Source organism: Denticeps clupeoides, chromosome 12 (genome assembly GCF_900700375.1).
Source record: "Denticeps clupeoides chromosome 12, fDenClu1.1, whole genome shotgun sequence".
NCBI lineage: Eukaryota > Metazoa > Chordata > Actinopteri > Clupeiformes > Denticipitidae > Denticeps > Denticeps clupeoides.
The window spans coordinates 384,347-406,123 of NC_041718.1; the positions used below are offsets into that span (position 1 = coordinate 384,347).

Here is a 21,777-nt window from a genome sequence, read left to right on the forward strand (position 1 = left end):
AAAATTGATTCATTGCATAAGAGGAAATGAAGAATGTATTGCCTATGTCTGCATCAGATAGGGAATCTGCACGTGGATTCTCTCCTTTGAATTATTTTTATTCTATATGAAGTCTTAAATATAATACACATTTTGTCATGTTTGACCTAATGACTTTCAGGAATTTCAGAGTGATTGCAAAGCACGTCAGCACATGCTTATTAGTGTTCTAGTTGATAGTGGGAAATTTGAAGCGAATAACATATTGCCATATCCGTTTTGCCACAGGCCTTAACATAAGCTGTGTTGTAATACATACATGTACATGTATGCTGTCAAACACCGGAACATTATTTTATACCATACACTATACAGTAAATTGTGTCTGTAATTAATGCAAGATTTCTCAATTAATCCGCGTGCACCGCTACATGTAGACCTCGAGTCCGGGAAAGTATCACCACAAGTAGACGCCTGAGCGGAGGAGATTCCAGGAATCCCGATGAAATTTCTCCAGAAACGTGCCTTCTCTTTCCGCGTCGATTTAGGTTCAACACTCGGTCTTTAACGTCATATCATTGGCATAATGAGTCGCTGACGTGACAAAGAATAAAATACGCACGTATCCTTTCGGCGTACTCGAGCTCCGGGCGTTCACTGCGCGATGCAGCGAGTGGGTTGAATTTCTGGGTGGAGTGAAAGGAGGAGGAGGAGGTATTGGTGTTTCCGTCTCATTGATTTTTTTTTATTCTCACCATTCTTGTGAGGGGTTCGTCGATGGCGGGGAGGCAGCAGGTGTAGACATTTTCTCTGGTGAGATGCGGATCCCCGTTCGTCTCGAATCCCGAGCGAAGTTGGAGCGCATTTGGAGTCTGGAATAGAGCTCCGTCGGATCAGAACCGAAAATCACGAGCTTTAAATTTTTTTTTAAACACACGGGAACTTTTCGCTTGGTCGATTTGCGTTTCCTTTAGATTTCTGCTCCGATTATAAAGGTCCACACCTCACATTGTAGCACAGAGACAAAAAGATCGCACCTGCTTTGGTGGTCGGGGGTCGAATGGGATTTTTTTTTTCGTTTATTTATTCATTATTTTTTTACTACGGCGACGGCTCCTGTGAGCAACAAGCTACGCTGGCCGGTAAGGTGCCGTCTCTCCGTCTCTCGGTATTTGGGAACTAAACGTTCTTTGTGATTTCGGACTGTCGGGACTATGGGCTTTTTGCACATCTTCTGGGATCTTGACCGATCTGAAGTGTTTTGAACGTTTTTTATTATTTTTCCCGCCTCCATCAAAAACTGAATCCGGCGGCGGCGGCGGCAGAGACAGAGACATGGCTGCGCACCGCCTTCTCAGGCTACCGAAACCCTGCTCGGCGCTACGGCTGCTGTGCATGCTGAAAACCGTGGCGGATCTCGCGCTCTCGCAGGAGGTTTACGCGCCACATTCCATACGGATGGAGGGGGACCTGACCCTGGGTGGCCTGTTCCCCGTCCATGCCCGCGGTCTCCCCGGGGAGCCCTGCGGCGACATTAAGAAGGAGAACGGGATCCACAGGCTGGAGGCGATGATGTACGCACTGGACCAGATCAACAGCGACGACGAGCTTCTGCCCAACATCACACTGGGTGCACGCGTGTTGGATACGTGCTCCAGGGACACCTACGCGCTGGAGCAGTCGCTCACCTTCGTGCAGGCGCTCATACAGAAGGACACATCGGATGTACGGTGCACGAACGGGGAGCCGCCCGTCTTCGTAAAGCCTGAAAAAGTTGTGGGTGTCATCGGGGCCTCGGCCAGTTCGGTCTCCATAATGGTCGCCAACATACTGCGCCTTTTCCAGGTAAGCAGGCCGTATCCGTAGCCAATCATCCCACCGCGTCGAACTATGAACCGATCTGGCAACCCCAACCAAACGCAGGACCCTTCCCAGACTTGGCCGTCAAGACTAATGGTTTAAAATTCGCTTTGGCGTGGCTTTGAACGATTAATCAATATCTGCAAACCCAGTGTCACGTCAGAGCAAATTGCCAGGAAACCTGAAAATATTGGTATATATGAACCCAGATGTATTGGATAAGCTAGGTTTGGCTCTGGTTTTTAATACCTAACAGGTCCTATGTGTTGTAATTTTCCCTTCTTGCCATTTCAGCCATCTCTCTCTGAGATGATGCAGAATGTCCATTAATGGATAGAGTTGGCCACCATTGGGTAACAGGTTCAACCTGTTTGTAGCAATCGATATAGCGATTGGACGAGCAGAATTTCACTCACATCCTCATACAACAATGCTGCCAGATATGCTCAGTGACTTCAGACAATAGTTACAGTTTCATAATTCCACAATCTAACAGAGGTTGCAGAGAGAGATAATTTTATCAAATTCAGGGTGGTAGTAGCCTAGTGGGTAACACACTCGCCTATGAACCAGAAGACCCAGGTTCAAATCCCACTTACTACCATTGTGTCCCTGAGCAAGACACTTAACCCTAAGTTGCTCTGGGGGGGACTGTCCCTGTTACTATTGATTGTAAGTCGCTCTGGATAAGGGCGTCTGATAAATGCTGAAAATGTAAATGTAAATTCAGCACTCATTGTAAAAATGCAGACTGCTTTCCATAAGCCTTCATGGTAATTCATCCCGTGACCCACCCAGGGCAGACTAACAGCAAGGCATGCACACACTTAATTCAAATAAATAGTTTCCTGGCTTAATGTAGAAATGGCGACACCCATGTTTCTGCTCAGTTCTGTTGTTTCTCACTACATCTGATGTTCAGGTACACACCAGGGTTATGCATCTGTTCAGAAATAGGCTCTTTAGTTGGGTTTACCCATCCTTCAGTCGTCACAGGGTCACCAGAGCATATTGGGCCCTGTCCTCATTCTTACATAATTAAATAGTGTGAAAATTGCATTTCTCAACCAATGAAAGCAGAAACAGCATGTCTGATCTCGGGAAGGGACAGCACTGTGTATAATGAGGTAAATATAGCATTGCTGACGACCTGAAATTATCAGATCTGTTCACCTGCTGTAACCAAGCAGTCAGCCCTCGAAGGTGTGTATGATAAATACACAGCAAATGCAAGACGACATAGTGAATCTCACATACAGCTAATTGCGAGGCATTTGTTGCTATGTGAGGAATCTCTGTTCTCTGATTCCTGCAATTAAATCGGTAAAAACCCAATCTAGCTTTGCTCTAATGACGCAAATGGATTATCTGGGTATTTCCATGCTCCACATTAAGAGATAAATATAGCTGATGATGTCCCACTGGTGATGGCTTATGCTGATTTCCATGCTGCTTCTGTGAGTTCCTTTACCTTCCCTCGGAGTAGGTTGACTTGTGGAGTGTAATTCCAGCAGCTATACTTTTCACATGGAATGCACTTGAATAAAATCTCTGTAAGTAGGCCAGAGATTCCAGAACCTCACAGAATGTTTTACAAATTGTTCTCATTTCCTTCTTCTTATTATTTCTGTTAATCTTATTCAGAATATTCACAGGCTCATTATTTGATGTACATCTGCAGTCAATAGAACAGCATATATCTGCAGACATCATAAACATGACTGCCAGCGATGAATAAATATGGTTTCTCATGGTTACTATAACATTAATAATTAAACAGAATTTATAGTTAAAATACTGCACTTTGTTGCATATTGATCAACATTCAATTTATAAAATTACAATAATTTCATTTTCCAACAATACTATTTTGAGAGTTATTAGTGGACATTCCGCATCATCTCAGAGAGAGATAGCAATTTTTTTACTTTGTGGCTTGCTGACTGTTTTCTCTAATGTAGAAAAATTGTGTATTCTGTAGAGATGATCATTGCCTTACTTACTGTGTCTGAGTTTTGTCTCTAATTAAGGCTAATGTGACACAATCTTTTGCAGCAGGATTCTTACATCTTTTAAATGGGCAGCAAATAGAGGCCATTGTAAAGTAAGGCCTGAAAGGCTGCCATTAACATCCCTAGAATGAAGCCAAATCACATGTTTTCCATGATAAATATTCCCCCGCTGACACTGTCTCATCAGGAAACACTCACAAGTGCTGGCCAAACTTAAGTGGATCCCTTTAATGCAAGCACTTAGCATTGAGCTTCACTAAAATGCAAAATAATAATAATAATATAAAAAAGAATAAAAAAAGAACCAACCTTCTTCCAGTCACAAAATATAATTGATCAAGTTACATTTCCTGTTTCTGCTGCAGTGTTCTGCTGCAGTTTTTATAGCATCAGAGATCTAAGGTCAGGGCTCCTTCTATTGTGGTGGTCCTCCTTGTTATTCATACAGTGTTAGTGTTTGAACCAACAACACATTATCAGAGTGTGCATCATTAATTTTCCTTAAAAAAAAAGAAAAAATAAATTATTGTGTAACAAGTATATGATTAATTGGCTATGTGTTGTAATTTGCAAAGATAATATAATTAATGATGCACATGGTGATGATGCTGCCTTAGTCATTTTACACTGTTGGCAAAATTAATTCAGTGACGGTTTCATTGTTCAATGAGTGGATATTGTAATGGAGACCTAAGGTTATAACAGGAATATGTATTTGGAATATGGCATGTATCAATACTGCATTAGGGATATGTGATATGTATGTTTAACAAGTACTAAAAACTGCATATTGACACCACACTAGAAAACAAAGAAAAGACATTTATTATGGCAGTTATTATGTAATAAATATTCGACAGAAATTAACAAATTAAATATTGTCCCTTTTCCACCATGGAAAGTCCATACTATCTCTGAAATTTTTCCTGTATTGCTTTTTCAATACCAGAGGAGGATAACATTTCAAGTAACAAATTTGTAATACATAAAGCGATTTAGTTATTTAAAATAATAGTAATGGAGAACAGGGTGGACATGATGAAGCTGTTGCTGCTCCTTGATTGATCCTTGATCAATCTGAATGTCTCAATGTTTTTGTATAATTTTTTCTCAGGAGTGCCGGTGTAAAATACTGCAGTATCTAGTTATATGCTTCTTGATACCTATATCAATATCCCTTGGTTATAATAATTGATTCACTTTCTTTCAGTAACTACTTTATTCAATAGGGTTCTGGGTGTACAGGTCTATCCTGGGTCAGAAGGTGCCACCCCAGGCCATATGGTAATAGAGTAATTGCTTATTTTTAGTAGTATATTGATTTCTTGACCCACCTGGGGTCTTAAACTCCCAGTCAGAAATTCATCCTGTTCCGGCACAACTAAATTAGGGAGAGCTTTTCATTTCAGAAAACCTCCTACCAATACGATGCATTCAGTCTTCAAATGCAACTGGAAAGCAAGAGCCTCTGATTTACATTTACATTTACAACATTCAACTACAATCAGTAGTTACAGGGACAGTCCCCCCTGGAGCAACTTAGGGTCAAGCGTCTTGCTCAGGGACACATTGGTAGTAAGTGGGATTTGAACCTGGGTATTCTGGTTAATAGGTGAGTGTGTTACCACTAGGCTACTACTACCACCCCAAAAGTTTGACTGTTGTAGATAATAGTAACAATTCTCTATGTACTCAGCAGTTACTCAACAATTCACCTGAACAGGGACTTGAACCCTGGACCCTCAGATTAAAAGTCTGATGCTCTACCGACTAAGATATCCAGGCTCTTTTAGACACAGCTTCAAAAGGACAAAAATCACCTGTACCAGCTATAAAAGTCAAGCTAAAATCTGCTAATTGAAATTTTATGTTTTTCTTGTGTGTATAAAACAATATGTTTAAAGATTGTGTTGAGTTTATATTCTCATATCCAGTTTGGCATTGAATAATCTTGATAACTCTGCATGTGACATCTGCCAGGACATCTGCCTGCTCTGGCTGCAAGGCCAGGCTTTGATTTAAAGGTTGAAGGTCAGCGGTGCTCAGATAGCCTCTCTGCATTGGCTGCTGGCTTTCTTATCTTTGCAGTGGTCTCCTCATGATGCCACCGGTTGTAATCCCACCACGACCCCTGTCCTTGGACAGCCTTCCTAAAACAGACTTCCACCTCATTAATTTTTTCCAAGATGTGGGTTTAAGGCTGTCTTTTTTTGCCGTGAGCGAAAATTAACTTTGGGGAATTCAGCATTTTTGGCACATTTTACCAGATCGCTACTACACAGGTTATTTTCAGATGACTGTGAATCTAATGTGGTGCAAAGCTCAGAGGGCCAGTTACATTTTCCTGAAGGGATTAACAGCCATATTTTGCAGTAATGTAAGAATACATGAACATTTTTTATGTTTTTGGTTTAACATTTGAAATATACCCATCCAGTGTCATACGTGTCATGATCCGGACCGGCAGGGGTGACTCCGGGTCTGGAGTTCGGCCTGGAGTTCGTCTTGTGTAATGTTCCCTGATCGTGTTCACCTGGTGTATATTTATATAATTGTATAAAGCTATCCTGTTCGTGTCTGTTCGCCCTCGGGTCATTGCGTGTTAATGTTCCCTTGTCCCTTCCCAGTTTGTATTAAACCCCTGGCGTGTGACATCGTGCGTATGCGTCCTCCTTCATCGCCATGTCCAGCCCAACGTGACAATAAGGCATAACTGTTGGCCTTACAAGGACAAGGACTCCCAGGCAGGGAAACAGCCATAAATAATCTGAAGCACAGATCACGTAGCTTGTTTAGGAGGTGTCGATGATACACATAGAAGTAATTAATGAAATAACTCTCTTCCAATCAATAGATTCTTGCTCTCCCTCTGGGTTCATTCTTCTTGCATTGACATTTGTCACATGATTTGCCTAAATGATCCATCTGATGGATACAAAATCACAAAAAACTAAAACAGATTGAGAGGGAATTCAGAAAGAACAATTAAAGCACTGAGTGTAAAGAAACATGTGACACCTCTGTTCTGCAGCCTTGTTCTGAAAGCAATGGAGCAATGTCAGGCCCACATACATTTGAGAAGCCTGGTCTCATCCTGTCAAGGCTGTCAGTCACTGCCTTCTTAAGTGAAAATATGTGACATGCCATTGTCATTTAGACAGTATTAAAACAGTGCAGGTTTCAGTATAGGGAAATGAATAGGAAGACATGTAAAGTGCAATGGAAAAATTGTCACTATATGTCAGTGAATCAGAATGAGGTGGCTATATCTCAGTTTCAGTAGGACAGTTCATCAAACCTCAAACCTCAGAAGTTTGCATACACTAGTTGCGAGCCTGTACGTGTCATCACATATTCTGGTGGCCTAGCAGGTAAGGAATCATACCAGTAATCAGAAGGTTTCTATCCCAAGGTTCGAATCTCGAGCTGCCAAGCTTCCTCTGAGCATATACCGTCTCCACACACTGGGGCACACATTTCATTGTGTGCCCCGCTTGCTGTGCTTCATAATGTCAATCACTTTACTTAACTTTGTATTAACATGATGGTTGTATGTAAGGTTCTGACCACGGCTGTACCTCTGTTGCCTTTAGGCTGTACATCTAGACTATTGTTGAGACTATTGATTAAATTTTGCTGGACTGGAAATTTTGCTGCATTTATCAGACGCCCTTATCCAAAGCGACTTACAATCAGTAGTTATGGGGACAGTCCCCCCTGGAGCAACTTAGGGTTAAGTGTCTTGCTCAGGGACACAATGGTAGTAAGTGGGATTTGAACCTGGGTCTTCTGGTTCATAGGCGAGTGTGTTACCCACTAGGCTACTACCACCCTATGATTAGCTCTGCTCTATAAACCTCTACCTCTTAAACAAGTAGGAAGACTGGGGATGCATTGTGGAGAACATAGCAGGGAACAAACAAGATGAAGGAGTATCAGCGTGCTGGGATTTGTTCAACCTTCATATGTGCATTATGAAGACATTATGATGAATACTTGGCAGAGTGTGTACTCCAACCTGTGGTGTCACCATGGCTACAGAGTAGAGGAAGTTGGCTTCACTGCACTGATGAGAAAACCTGGCATGACTCCTTTTCAGTTTCATAATGCTTGTCAATCAAGGATTTCAGTGCTTCTTCTTTCATCGAGAAGCAAAAGGCCATTTTAGGAAGAAACAGGGCTTTCTCACTCTTTCTCACTTACACACACACACACTGTAAAACTAAATCAGAATCAGCCACTAGCAAAACAGCTTTTACAGTGTAAAATTTGCATCATTGCATTGCACATCATCAATAGTTACACATAAAGGCCTTGGGAACATTTCTGGCACAAACTGCTATGTATCCTAATAACAATGCATAATGAGACGGAAGCGAATGGCATTGTGTGGCTCGCTAGTGGCTGAGTAAGTCTTGATTCATTCCCCTACTTCAAAGACAATGGGAAAAGAGCCAGTGCAGCATGATACCAGCTAGAAACTGCATGATATGCATAATTATGCAATAAGTTACTTAATAACCATACACATCGCTTCACATTGATCACACAGATCTTTTTTTTCACTCATCAGTCAAATAGCTGCGACAAGAAATAGCCCTCCCCCAAAGCTGTGTGTAATCCTGCAAGTGTCCATGTGTGATTAATCTAATGAGAAATCGCGCCTTGTCCCTCCAAGCACTTCCACTTTCAAATTAATTTGATGTACCTGCTGCCCCGTATGAATTGGGGTTAATTCTAACTTTTGGTCCAACTTTTAGGCAGCGAGGCTAGAGGGGTTTGCTTAAACATTAACCAGATTCCAAATATGAACCCCCATATTTAGATTCACAGGCAATTATTTTTTGGGGCTGTCAGCTCTGAGAAACAATATTTAAAAAACAAATGGATTTTACACTGGAATTGACAGCTCTGAGTGGCACAACATATGCTTCCTTTCAATCAACTTTCTTACAGAATTTGCCACAGTCGGATGCTGACAAGTTAAGTTTAGTGGGGTCAAGTCACTTTAGGTTTTTTAGAGTTAATGAGCTTCCAGTGTGAAACAAATTGCCAGCCTATTCTCAATCACAAGAAAACCTCATTAAAGTTGTGTCTATCACTTCAAGTGTGCTGTAATGAAAGATTATAATGTTCGGTTTACTGTGGTAATTGATTCACATGATTCCACTGATGCAGAAAGAACACATTGCTATTCATTTCTTTCCTGAGATGCCTTATCACCAGAAATACAGCATTGAGCAGGCAAGGCATTAAAAAATGAATGAATCACATTTAGTGTCTGTGTAATCAAAGATGGGCTCCAAAATGAATTCTGAAGAATCCATAGATTAGGCTTTAACTGTTTAAATACACCAGGATCTCTAGTGATCTTATTTATTTGCATTTATTTGCCATAAAATGTGTGCGTGTGTGTGTCTGTGTGTGTGTGTGTATATATTAGTGCTGCATGATTAATCTAATCACAATCGTAATCGCGATGTCAGTCTGTGCGATTACATGAACGCAAAAAACTGCGATTTAAATTATTAGTACATGGATTGGATCGGCAACATATCCGATCCATTCTCTCATTCTCTGAAAGTTTGCGAGTCTCACTTCAGTCGGATGTGACGTATTTGGTCACATGACTTTCGATTCGGAGACATATGGTTAGACACCGCATGACGCGCTGCATCGTACGTCAACGTCGCCGCCATATTGCGAGAGGCTCTGCTGTGGCATGAAGCATATACATGTCTATGGAGAGAAGTGCATAAAAGTGCCTCACTCTTGTGCTGCTTGGGGCTGTACAAACCGCTGTACGCTCCAAACCAGATCTCGGGGGATTACATTTCATAGGTAAGGCTGGACAATTGTTTTTAATATATTTGGCCATTATAAAATCCCCGTTTTATAAGTCTTATCCTTAGCTAAGATAGGCTAAGCTAGCGAAGCTATGCATTCCTGTGTTCAAGTCAGCCTCCAAACAACGTTTTGGCTAAACGTAGGCATTAACTATTTAGACTGTTCTTAGCTGTTTAGTTAAGTTTTCTCAAACTTTGAAGGTTTCCTAAAGAAATTCACCTCAGTTTACAAATCTTAACCTTAGCTAAGCTTGCAAAACTATGCATCCCTGAGTTCAAGTCAGCCTCCAAACAACGTTTTGGTTAAACGTAAGAACTATAATATGGGATTTTATAATGGCCAAATATAATCAAAACAGTTGTTTAGCCTTACCAGGGTTTGTCGTTCGACAGTAATGTAAAATAGTTTTTTGTTATTTATTTAATTTTGTAGAATATTGTATTTTGAAAGCACTGGGCATTTCAGGTTATAAGTAGTTTGTATGTTTCACTTTGAAATTAAACATTTTACTGTTAGTATGCGACTTTTCATATATATATATATATATATATATATATATATATATATATATATAGAGAGAGAGAGAGAGAGAGAGAGAGAGAGACATATACAGTACAGGCCTGCTTGGGGCTGTAATGTGTTTTTTTTTTTCCTGACCATTCTCACCAAAGGAATCAAAACACTGAAAGAATACATGTGGAGTTATGTACTTAACAAAAAGTGGAGATCTGGCCTCCACATTCACCGGACCTGAACCCAATCGAGATTGTTTGGGGTGAGCTAGACCGCAGAGTAAAGGCAAGGGCCAACAAGTGCTAAACACCTCTGGGAACTCAAGACTGTTCGAAAACTCTTTCTCTTGAAGCTCATCGAGAGAATGCCAAGAGTTTGTATATATATTATGGAAATAAATAATATATATAATGACTGGGAACTGGATATATGGAATGAAACTTTCTTCATTGGCTCAAAAGTATTTCCTTTGTTGGAAAAGTGATTAGTCCTGCATTCACTGAAGGAAAAAAAAAAACTAATTTCCTTTTGCACAGGACAGTTACAAAAGATTTGACCAGGAGTGTCAGAGCATGCAGAGAAAAATTTGTGGTTCCATATATACAGTAGATAAATTCCACATTCAGCTTGAGACTGGCACCTTTATAATAAGTCAGAAAGTTATGACCACAAGGCTAATACTAAGTAGGTTCCCCAGTCTCAGCATGGCCTTCACCATGGTATAGTGCACAGAGAGTTAGAAAAGGGCAATTTTTTCTCCATCGAACGTGTGTTTCTGCAGTTTAGCTATATGGATTTTTTTTCATTATGAGTATTACACACCCTGGTGTTTTGTCAAAGCTGCTCCTGAGATCTCATCTCATTCTGAAATCAGATACGGATATGTCATGTATAGAAACCAGCACTTGACATGATAGACTGCACAATATCATGCCTGAGACTTTTAGACAGAGAAACTTTTTTTATTTATTCTTTTTAAGTAATGGATTTTGGATTAGTCGCAGATGAGAGACAAAATTTATATTTTGCCCAAGTGCATTGTGACCCTATACAGAATGTATTTTAAGATTTGGATGATGCTGGGATTTTCATCTTTTGTCTGTGTCAAGCAAACTTAGAATTTTCATTTTTACAGATATTGAAGGACTCTGGAAATCAGCTATATGAAATAAGAAATATGGCCATAAATAAAAATGTATTAGGCCTGACATTTTCAAACTGTTTGGTAACTGATGTGTCACATACCATGCATGGTGTTTCTTCCCAAAAGAGAAGGGACCATCTCTGTCATGTTAAGGTCCTATGTTTCTGAGTTCTCCTTTGTTCTGCATTGCTCTTGTTGTCTTGTGTGTTCCTTACATTGTCTTCAATGTCCACTTTTTTTTCTTGTCCTCATCACAGGCACTTTGGTTATCAAAATCCATGCACTGCCTTCTGTTTGGTTGAACCACCTTAGGAGCCTTGAGGTTTTTTTCTTTTTTCAGTCGACTTAGCTCTGTAAAGGCTGTCCAGCCGAGCAGAAAAGCTTATTGCTGACAGGCCAGGGGTTCCTTTGTCAGAATGAGGTGGTTTAGGTGTTTCTTGGGTCAGGCATCAAGATGAGGCGTGTAATCAGAATGGGCACCTTGTGTGGGAGACACACATTTCGGGTTCATCCAGGTATGTGAAGCACACAATATTTATTTTGTGTTGATATTTTGTCTGATGCAGTATACTGAGTTTTTGGGGAGAAAATAGAGGACAGCATTGTTTTTCTGTGTGGTTTGTCCATTTTCTAACATTTAACTTTTCCAAATGTTAAGTGTTCCCCATTCACAGTTAAACATCATTTCTAAACATTAGTGGTTTCAGTGACTTCCTTAGTTGTTGTATTTGCCTGATGCAGTCCAATAATTTGATCTTTCTGAAATGTGACATCTTTTTCATTACCATGGGATGTATCTTCCAAAGTTATGATATTCACTGCATCAGTTAAAATATTTTAATTGGATGAAAAATATATAAACCACTGCCTATTTGCTCATTTAAATACACGTTTTGGCAGGGCAGTATATATTTTGTGATTTGGTCCATCGATCCACAGTAAAAAATTTAAAGAGGTGGCATGAACAAAGCATAAAACAAATTCAAAGTAAAAGCATAATTTTATTGGTGGAGGTTAGAAAAAATCCTCTGTGAACAGCATGCAGGATTTAAGTGGTACTCAATTGACCAAAGAGCTGTGCAGTCGCGGCCCAAATGAAGCTTTTAACGGGCATTTAGCTGAATCAGAAAATGAAATTATTACATGAAAATATGCTTTGAATGGAAATGGCAACACTGTGGAAAACCCATTTCCATAAGCACTATAATCCTATTTAACACTTGGGATAAAGTTTCTGATATGAGTTCATTATACAGACATGATACTCAGGTCATAAAACAGTAAGGGGTGACAATAAATTTATGTGGTTATATATTGTGAGAAGGCCTACCAGAAGACCTTATGTTTGCACCTAACATTATTGCCCTGTGTCACGACCGAAGGGGGAATGAAACGATGGACACTGAGGGTATGGAAAAAAGGAACACATCAAGGGAATGGGCAAAAACAACCATGTCTCAGGCTAAAAACTGTCCCTTCTGGTCCTGTGTAGACTCTGTGCAGCTGGACACTGCTGCCTGCTTGCCTGCCTTAACAAGTCTTATGCCTTGCAAATGACCATGAGAACCAGCAGCTGGCAATCCCGGATACACACACACAAAAAGACAGACAACATACAGCACAACATACAACATGGCCTAGTGGTTAAGGAAGCGGCCCCGTAATCAGAAGGTTGCTGGTTCGAATCCCGATCTGCCAAGGTACCACTGAGGTGCCACTGAGCAAAGCACCGTCCCCACACACTGATCCCCGGGCGCCTGTCATGGCTGCCCACTGCTCATTCAGGGTGATGGGTATCACGTGTGACAATCACTTCACTTTCACTTCACTTTTCACTTCACTTCAAACCAGACAGAGGGAGACACTGGGGCTGTGTGTTGGAGATTCGCTATGCCCCATCCACGGTGCCGCCAGGTGGATTCCATATCCGATGGTATTCAGCCACAGATAGCCGCGATCATGGCTTGCTCCTCTGATGCACTGGCTGCCCCTGTGGCATCCAGGGGAAGCTGAACATCACACTACAATACGTCAAGTACTGCAGAATCAACAGTATTGTGACATCAGCTCAAAAAATACACTTGTGTTAAAAGTTAAGGGTCATTTAGAAATGTTCTTTTTTTTTTTTACGAGAAACGAAACAAGATCGAAAATGAATAAGAAAAATAAATATACATTTATTGACAGTCATTTCCAGCTACTATTTACAACATGAAACAACTGTTTTTTTATGTATTTGTGAAGTGAAGTGATTGTCACATGTGATACACAGCACACGGTGCACACAGTGAAATTTGTCCTCTGCATTTAACCCATCACCCTGAGTGAGCAGTGGGCAACCATGACAGGCGCCCGGGGAGCAGTGTGTGGGAACGGTGCTTTGCTCAGTGGCACCTTGGCGGATCGGGATTTGAACCGGCAACCTTCTGATTACGGGGCCGCTTCCTTAACCGCTAGGCCACCACTGCCCTAAAATTAGTTATTTTAATGGACAAAACTATTGTATTATTGTAGTATTTTTGAACAAATGTGTTTATTGATATTTTTTATATTTTGAAGTGACGTGATTGTCATTGTGATACACTGCAGCACAGCACACACACAAACATAAATTGTGTCCTTGAGTAGTGGACAGCCATGACAGGTGCCGGGGGTCGGTACCTTGCTCAGTGGAACCTTCGTGGTTTGGAATTTTAACCAACAACCTTCTGATTACGGCTCCCTTCCCCACTAGGCCACCACTGTGATTCCTGGTCCTATTAAGCCTATATGGCATTCTAGTTAGGCTGTGCTGCATGTGCATTGTGAGAGCTGACTGGTACAGGTGTGATGCTGATTAGATCAAGGTTCCGGGATTCTGTTGCCCATATGGGAGGAATTAGCAAAATCTCCTGAATGGAAACCCCATGCTCTGATAACACAGCAGTGAAGAGGGTCCCAGTATACCAATTGAGTGCTTCCCTGACTGGATTCATCGACTGACCGGTCTACCACTACACATTAGACTTAGTGATCTACGTTGGCAGAGGAGGGGTGAAGAGGCTGCCACTATTTGTTGGTCCTCGTTGCGGCTCTCTAACCCAGCCCAGCTGCCCATCATTATGGGGAGTTATTAGGAGTTTATTAGTGGTAATGATTGGTGTCCATGACAGATTCTGTGCAGTGTTAGTTTATGGAAATTCCTGGAGTTTGGATATATCTCATGACTGTGCTGTGTCTGAATATAGTGCTTTTTACAGTATGCAAGAGCAGATACATTTATGATCTAATAGGACACACCATTTCAGTTCAATGCTGCAAAAAGATGCCATGTTTTGATGGTCACTGATATTTTCTTTCAGAATAAACAAATTGGCCAGGCATTCCGTTATCTTTCTCACATAGCATTTGGTTGCTCTAGATTATAACAGATTAATTATGGTAGGTTGCGTTTCCATGGTAATAATAGGGGAAAGCAAGAATAAAGCAGCAGGGATTGTTTGCTGGATTAATCACGGTCTCTATAACATTATTTCCTCAGGAAATTGAAATGAACTGTTGTAACTTGGTGGTAGGAAATGAACACAAAACAACATATATTTGGAATGTAGGGATATTTAGGTTTTATGGTCAGTGTTAATTTTTCACAATGTATTGGGCTGTAGTTCACAGATTACTAGCATTTGTTATTTTCCATTGTAGACAAAGAAAAATATTATTTTGGTGGGTGGTGGGTAGGCACCCCACCCTGTGTCCTGGTATGGGCTCCATGTTTGCTATGTATGTTCAGAAGATTTTCAAGAATTGAACTTTTCCATCAAAAGTCCATCATGACTTTTGTGATATAAGTCCCCAGATATCTAGGTTTTTAATACAGGGTTGAAGTCTTTAATAGTGTAATTGTCAACGTTGTTGGACGTTGTGAGGATGGAGGATGCATACGCAGGATGTCACAAGACAGAGGACTTATTACATGAAGCACACAGCAGGGGAAAACATCAAACAACAATCAGAAACAAACAGGAAAGCTTAATACAGACAGAGACACAGCTGAAGACAATTGGGAAAAATAATAACACAGGACAAGCCCCTTGACCAGATCCTAGTACACATCTATACAAAGTTGTGGCAGCAGTTTTCAATGTCCTACTCTCATAAAAATGAAGAAGTCCTGCACCAGTTCTCAAAAGCAAAGTTTGAATGCTGTCTGCTGATTTGATGATTGCAATACAAATTTAGCAAATGCATTTGAGGTGATAACAACTGCTCAATGTTCACCATTCAAAAGAAGAACATGCAAAAGAAATATTATTTTTTATTAACAAAGAATATTTATTGATTAGAAATGACTGCCGCCTAGTGGCTAAGGAAGCGGGCCCCATAATCAGAAGGTTGCCGCTTCGAATCCCGATCCGCCAAGGTGCCACTGAGGTGCCACTGAGCAATGTACCACCCCCACACTCTGCTCCCTGGGCACCTTTCACGGCGGCCGTCTGCTCACTAAGGGTGATGGGTTAAAAGCACACATTTCGTTGTGTGTGCGGTGCTGCAGTGCATCACAATCACTTCACTTTCACTTCAAAATTAGTTGTACAGTTGGATATAAATAAACTACATTATTATGTATCATGCCATTGCTTGAGTCAGTTGTTGAGGCAGTGTATGGGTGTTTTCACCCTATGGATGCCAACTGTCATCCTTCTATGCACAGAAGATGCTCTTCATCAGACGAAGATTTGGTCTTCTTTCAGAATCTACAAAAACATAGACATATATCGCATGCTCTGGACTTTTGTGTATTTTGGTTGTAATTCTAGACATTGCGCGCAGGCATATCTCCCGATTTCATTGATTGATTTGATTCGGTTTAAATGGTTGTCCCGATGGCCGGACGTGGCGAGAAAAAAGGATGCATATGCATGATGCCACAAGACAGGGATATATTACATGGAGCACACGACAAGGGAAACATCACCGTCTCACTGATGGAGAGCAGCTTGTATGAATTGTCTGAGCTGATCAAGCGCACATAATGGCTGTATTACGGTAAAGTTTTTGCCCTTTTTGGGGTCAGTAAAAAAGGCAGTAAAAACCATATTTAAATCAACATACAAGCAGTGAACTATATGATAAATCAACAAGGCACAATGGATGAAATGTATCCACTTTTTGCTTTTCAAACACAGTACACTGTAGGCTCTGGCAGTGGTGTCCTAGGGGGTAAAGAAGCGGACCCATAATTGGAAGGTTACGGTTCGAATCCTGATTCGCCAACGTGTCACTTCACTTTCACATGATCTGGGTGCGCTTCTTTAAAGGTATTCATGATAATATTGTTTTTTGCACATGAAATAATTAAATATTATGATATGGTAATTTCATGGTGTATAGATGTTACAACATTACACAGCTGATTAGGCTCACATGCGGCACAAAGTTGTGATGGTGAATCCAAACATTGCTGGAAGTGGTACTGCTGAAGAATTAATTCCCTAAAAAGCAGCTACTTCATTAAAAGCACCAGATGTCACATGATTCCATGCATGTGACCTGGAGCAACACAGAAATTAGGTAACGTCACGTGACTCCTATGAATTGGCAAGATGGCCACTGCCATCCACTAAGTCATTGATTGGCATCTGTCAAATCAACTCGGCTCCTTCCTCACCTCAAATCTGTAAGACTCATCCTGATCATTTCCGCTCTACTCTTCCCTCTCATCCTGCACCGTCCCAAAATTTGAATGACAACATCTGTATGGTGTTGCGGCTCATGCCGGCTCTCGTTCGTATATTAAACAGGAGGAAACTTACCTGCCTCCTTGCGTCCGACCGCACCGGGGTTTCTCATTTGTTCCCACACATACTCACGTTCTGGTCCCTCTCCAGGACTGTGACAGTGACGATATATGCAATAAATTCAATTCCCTGGATACGTTTTTTTAGTTGCTTAGGTATTTGGCATGACATGGGCACCATACATGTTTTTTCATACTCTAGTCACGTTAGTGCAAAATGGAAGAAAACTACAGCCACAATCACAAAACAGATTGCCAGATATATGGTCCCCATTAGTATATGACCCAAAGCATCAACTTCATTTTTTGGCTGATAAAGCACGACTGCAGTTGGAGTCTCATTTCAGTGAGAGAAAAGGTTAACCAGTTAACAAATGTGAGCCATTTCTCCACAACTGCAGCTCTCTGGTCCAAACCATTATTATGCTTTGGTTCAAAATAAAAGTTATAAACTTTTGTTAAATACATCTTATTGGTGTAATTTTATGCAATAAAACCTTAAGCATTTATACAGTTATAGGCTATATGACCCAACCCTGCTCTTCTCTAGAACCCTGCTCTTCTCTGTGCTTCTTACCTGGAAATGGCTCCCTCTGTCACCACACTGTGTGGGATGCCACTACTTTGCATATCTCAGATGTTAGGCAGATCATTCTGACTTTCTATAAAAAGTACAATGGCAGCTGTTGATTTATTAACCAACACACTATATATGTCTAAATTAAAGAAATGTTTGTGTTTCAGTCTTGCAATATCTCATGCAATCAAATACACCACTAAACGTACATCTTTGTACAAGCATATTTTGTTTTAAACCAAAAATGAGTTGACAAGTGAATCTTTTCACAATAAATCTATAATTGTGATTTGAGTAAATGACCTGATGTGGACCCGGTTTAAATGTTCAGCTGGATTTATGAGGATCTCATGAGTTCAGTGAATTGGCCTGTGGGCCAGCAGTGCTTGTCAGGTGTGTTTGTGTCTTTTACAGATTGAAGATGTATAACTGGCCTACACTGGTGTTAAGGAGGCCTGTCATGGCTGATTAGAGCGCAACGAAGCTGTTTGTTTTCTTGCTTATGATGTTCACTTTTAATGATGCTATGACTTTACATCAGCTGAGCATGTGCATGTGTGTCTACATCAGAAAAAGTTTGGTGATTTCTGGACGCCAGACACTATACAGTGAATGCATTTAGCTGTTTCAGAAACCTATGTAACAGTTTGGTTAAATAAATCTTGCATTCATTTGTGTGTGTGTGTGTGTGTGTGAAGGGAATGTGCACTGTTCTACACATTCAGACTAGTGGAGTGCATTAGCAATTGTGGGTTACATTATTTTTTATTTATAATTTTTTTTTTTTATTTATACAGAACTTTTTACAATGAACATTGTCATCACATTAGAATAGTACTCAAGCCCCCCAGGGAACAAACAAAAGCAACAGTGACAACGAGAATCTCCCTAAAAAAGGCATACTTGTAGATCATAATTCAGATGACTTGTAAGGGCCAACAAGGAAATCCATGTAGGTCAGCATCAATGATTATTTCTAATAAATATAGTAATGTTTTTTATGCAAATTATTTTAATGGAAAACAAGGACATTTCTAAATGACCCAAAACTTTTCAATGTGTCTGTTCGCAGTGGGGAATTGCTGACGATTAATTTTGTGTACTGTTTCTCCTTTTGCTTTGGTTCTTTTTTGCTGTGTTGCTATTATGCAGTGTTATTCAGATAGTATAAGTTCAGAACTTATCTGACGAGCAAGTGGATCTTCTTCTGCATAAGGGCTGTATTGTTGGACAGTTTCGGTATTTTGAAGGGTATATTTTGTGGAACCACCCTTTGTATTATCCAGTTCTCTCAGACAGATCCCCTAACATTCTGCTGTGCAATGTTCTGATAAAACATTTGTGGCCCTCAGTGATTACAATCTGTCCATGCCACGAGACACTCCAGCACCACTATACTCCTTTTCCGCATGTCAGGCCAGCAGCCCTGGCTGCAAATAGCTTTTACTGCTGGACTTTTGATTTATTGTCACTTTGGGTTTTGAATGTGTAATTTGTCCTCATAGTATCACTTACTTTCAGGCATGTCCCTATTTCAGGGTGTGGATTTATGTCATGTATGAATGTTGATATGTGAAGAGTGCTGTATGTTTTTAAATGAGAGTGTCATGCAGTGGAATTTCATCCTAGACTAATAAAGGCAAATGACTTGTTTTTAAAGTTTACTAGAAGAAGCATTAAAGCAATAGCAAATCATCCAGACCATAGAAGGTAGCACTGACATTTCGGATATTACTGAATAAAATTCTACACATTTATTTGCCATTGTTTTGGCATTTTAACCCAGCATTCAGTGTTTTTAACCTATATAATGTCCTTTGATTCAAGAATTCTGATTGGCTGACCTTTGACATTGGCAAGATGCTGAGAATCAATCCACAGGTTTCGAAGTGGACTTGGTCTAGCAATATCTATATGGCTATATTGCTTTGTGTGTTTCCCTCCATTTTCTTTGCTTGTAAAAGAGGAGACTACATGTCAGTGTGTGATGAATTTACAGGAAGGAGTTCAAATCATCTTTATTTCAGGAAGATGACTGTGTGGGTACTGTGATTTTTCTCCTCAATACAGATAACAAGAAGCTGTCCAGATAGATATAGATTCAGTGACATAAACAAACTTTAAACCCATCATGACAACAACATGCACTGTAACTGAAATGAGGTTGATCTAGATTATTTTCAGTTTAATATAGTTTTTGTCAATGCCCTATTTAAGACATTTATACAAAGAGCAGATGACTTCTGAGCGGAAATTTTCTATAGTTGTTATGAATGTTCACAACTTTTACTACTCTGTAAAAAGGTGTTGATGTTAGAAATGATGATGTGGGTTTAGAGTAATTTCATGTATCTGTGTAATTAGTGGATTGAAAGCTTGTCTGCTTTTGTTTCTTTCCTCCTTGATCTCCATTTCATATGCCCTCTCTTGATCGTTTTCTCCCTTTCTGTCTGGTTTTCCTTCCTCTCATTTCTCACCTTTTGTCTTTACCGTAATACTGCAGCATTTGAATTCAATAGTGAACAGTGACGTGACTTGTCTGCAGTAAGTAAGTTGCTGAGGCGTCAGAAGCCCTTTTCAGATATTACACTCTCCATCCCCAATGGACTGCTGTGCAGCATTTTAATGCCTTCAATGCACTGGCCACTGGCCTTTCATCTTGCACCTCATCTATGCTCAAGGTGCTTAAAATTTGGACCCAAATTTAACACTCAGGGACATTCTTGCTATGGCACAGGATGTTTTTTTTTAGCCAGAATTTCTGTGAAATTTAAGGAATTATATAGTCTTTTATTATGCTAACAATGCTTTTTGGAATTTTGACAACATATGTATTTGCTTACATCTCGCTCTTTTTCATTTTCACTTTTAAGACTTTCAGTTATGCTGCTTAGTCGCTTGGATTCTATTGGGCACGTGAAAATCCGTCATGGTGCAGGGGTCACCATCATCACATCAAGTTTAATACACTACCAGCCAAAAGTTTGGAAGCACCTATTCATTTATGAGTCTTGTATTGTTTGCATCATAGAACAAAATTGGATACACAGGACTATGAAATGATGATATGTAATAAACAAACACAAAATAGCAAACAAGTCAAAAAGTCAGGGAGCTCTTGCTGTGATGGCATCATCACTCTTGTCTTCTCTCCACCACCTTAAATTAGACAACGGGGATGGTTTCAAACAGTCCTTCTTATCATATATATTAATGAGCATCTCATCAAGGGGCTTTTGATGATGACAATAGTGAACAAAGCAGCCATAATGGAAAAAGAGGCAACTCTGAAAAAACAGATTAATCAAACAAAAAGTACTAAATATGTTTTTTGCACTGGATTCTTCAAAATGTCTCGTCAGGTGCTTTTACAGCGACAGGATTTAGTGCTTGAATCGAACTTAACTTTGTTTCCCCTCTTGGATTAGTTTGTTTTGGTCCGGTTTGAACACTCAATGCATATTAAAACAAACGCACAAAAATAGGTGGGCTATATTCTGGTGAGAATGTGTACCAAACCAATAAATGACCGAATGCTATCACGTGATTTGAGTCTTTCAATGTCTTCTGCTTCCTAGATTTACTTTTGTTGTTCTTGTGGCGATACAACTGAGAAAGCAGCAGACAGAAATTTCTCGCTTTGGTTTTTCTGTTTGAAAGGAAACCGAACCAAGAGGAAAATGATACAATGTTATAAACACACTGACCGATCTCGACAAAAGCAAATGAACTAAGCAGTGAAAGCAGTGAAAGCAGTGAAAGTGTTAACTTGAAAGCCCTAATAAAAAAGTGGTGTATTGAACCGAATCGGCACAGAACTAGGTTAACAAAGTGAAAGTGGTTTTTGTCATTGTGAAACACTGCAGCACTGAACATGGTGACATTTAACATTTAACATGGTGACATTTAACCCCTCACCCTTAGTGAGCAGTGTGTACTGTACCTTAATCATGGGGACCTCAGTGGTACCTTGATGGTCAAACTAGTCACTGCTTACACTGAACCAAGAAAAACACCACATTATTGCGCTATTAATGCAGTGCATATAGACCAATCACACTGAAATATT

General features: G+C 40.2%; 1 protein-coding gene and 1 non-coding gene across 3 annotated transcripts in view; one reads left to right on the plus strand and one right to left on the minus strand.

The window, feature by feature from the left end:
• Nucleotides 1–577: 577 nt before the first annotated feature.
• The window catches only part of grm7 (glutamate metabotropic receptor 7), a 193,010-nt gene continuing 171,810 nt past the window's right edge, over nucleotides 578–21,777 (plus strand). Inside the window, exon 1 of one of the 2 annotated variants that reach the window (XM_028997654.1) lies at nucleotides 578–1,824. In XM_028997654.1, coding sequence (XP_028853487.1) covers nucleotides 1,315–1,824 — 510 coding nt within the window. In that variant the 5' untranslated portion in view covers nucleotides 578–1,314. The remainder of the gene's footprint in view (nucleotides 1,825–21,777) is intronic. The other variant, XM_028997653.1, reaches the window with a different exon arrangement.
• Nucleotides 5,564–5,636, minus strand: trnak-uuu (transfer RNA lysine (anticodon UUU)). Its single transcript has one exon. It is a non-coding gene; the product is annotated as a tRNA-Lys (tRNA).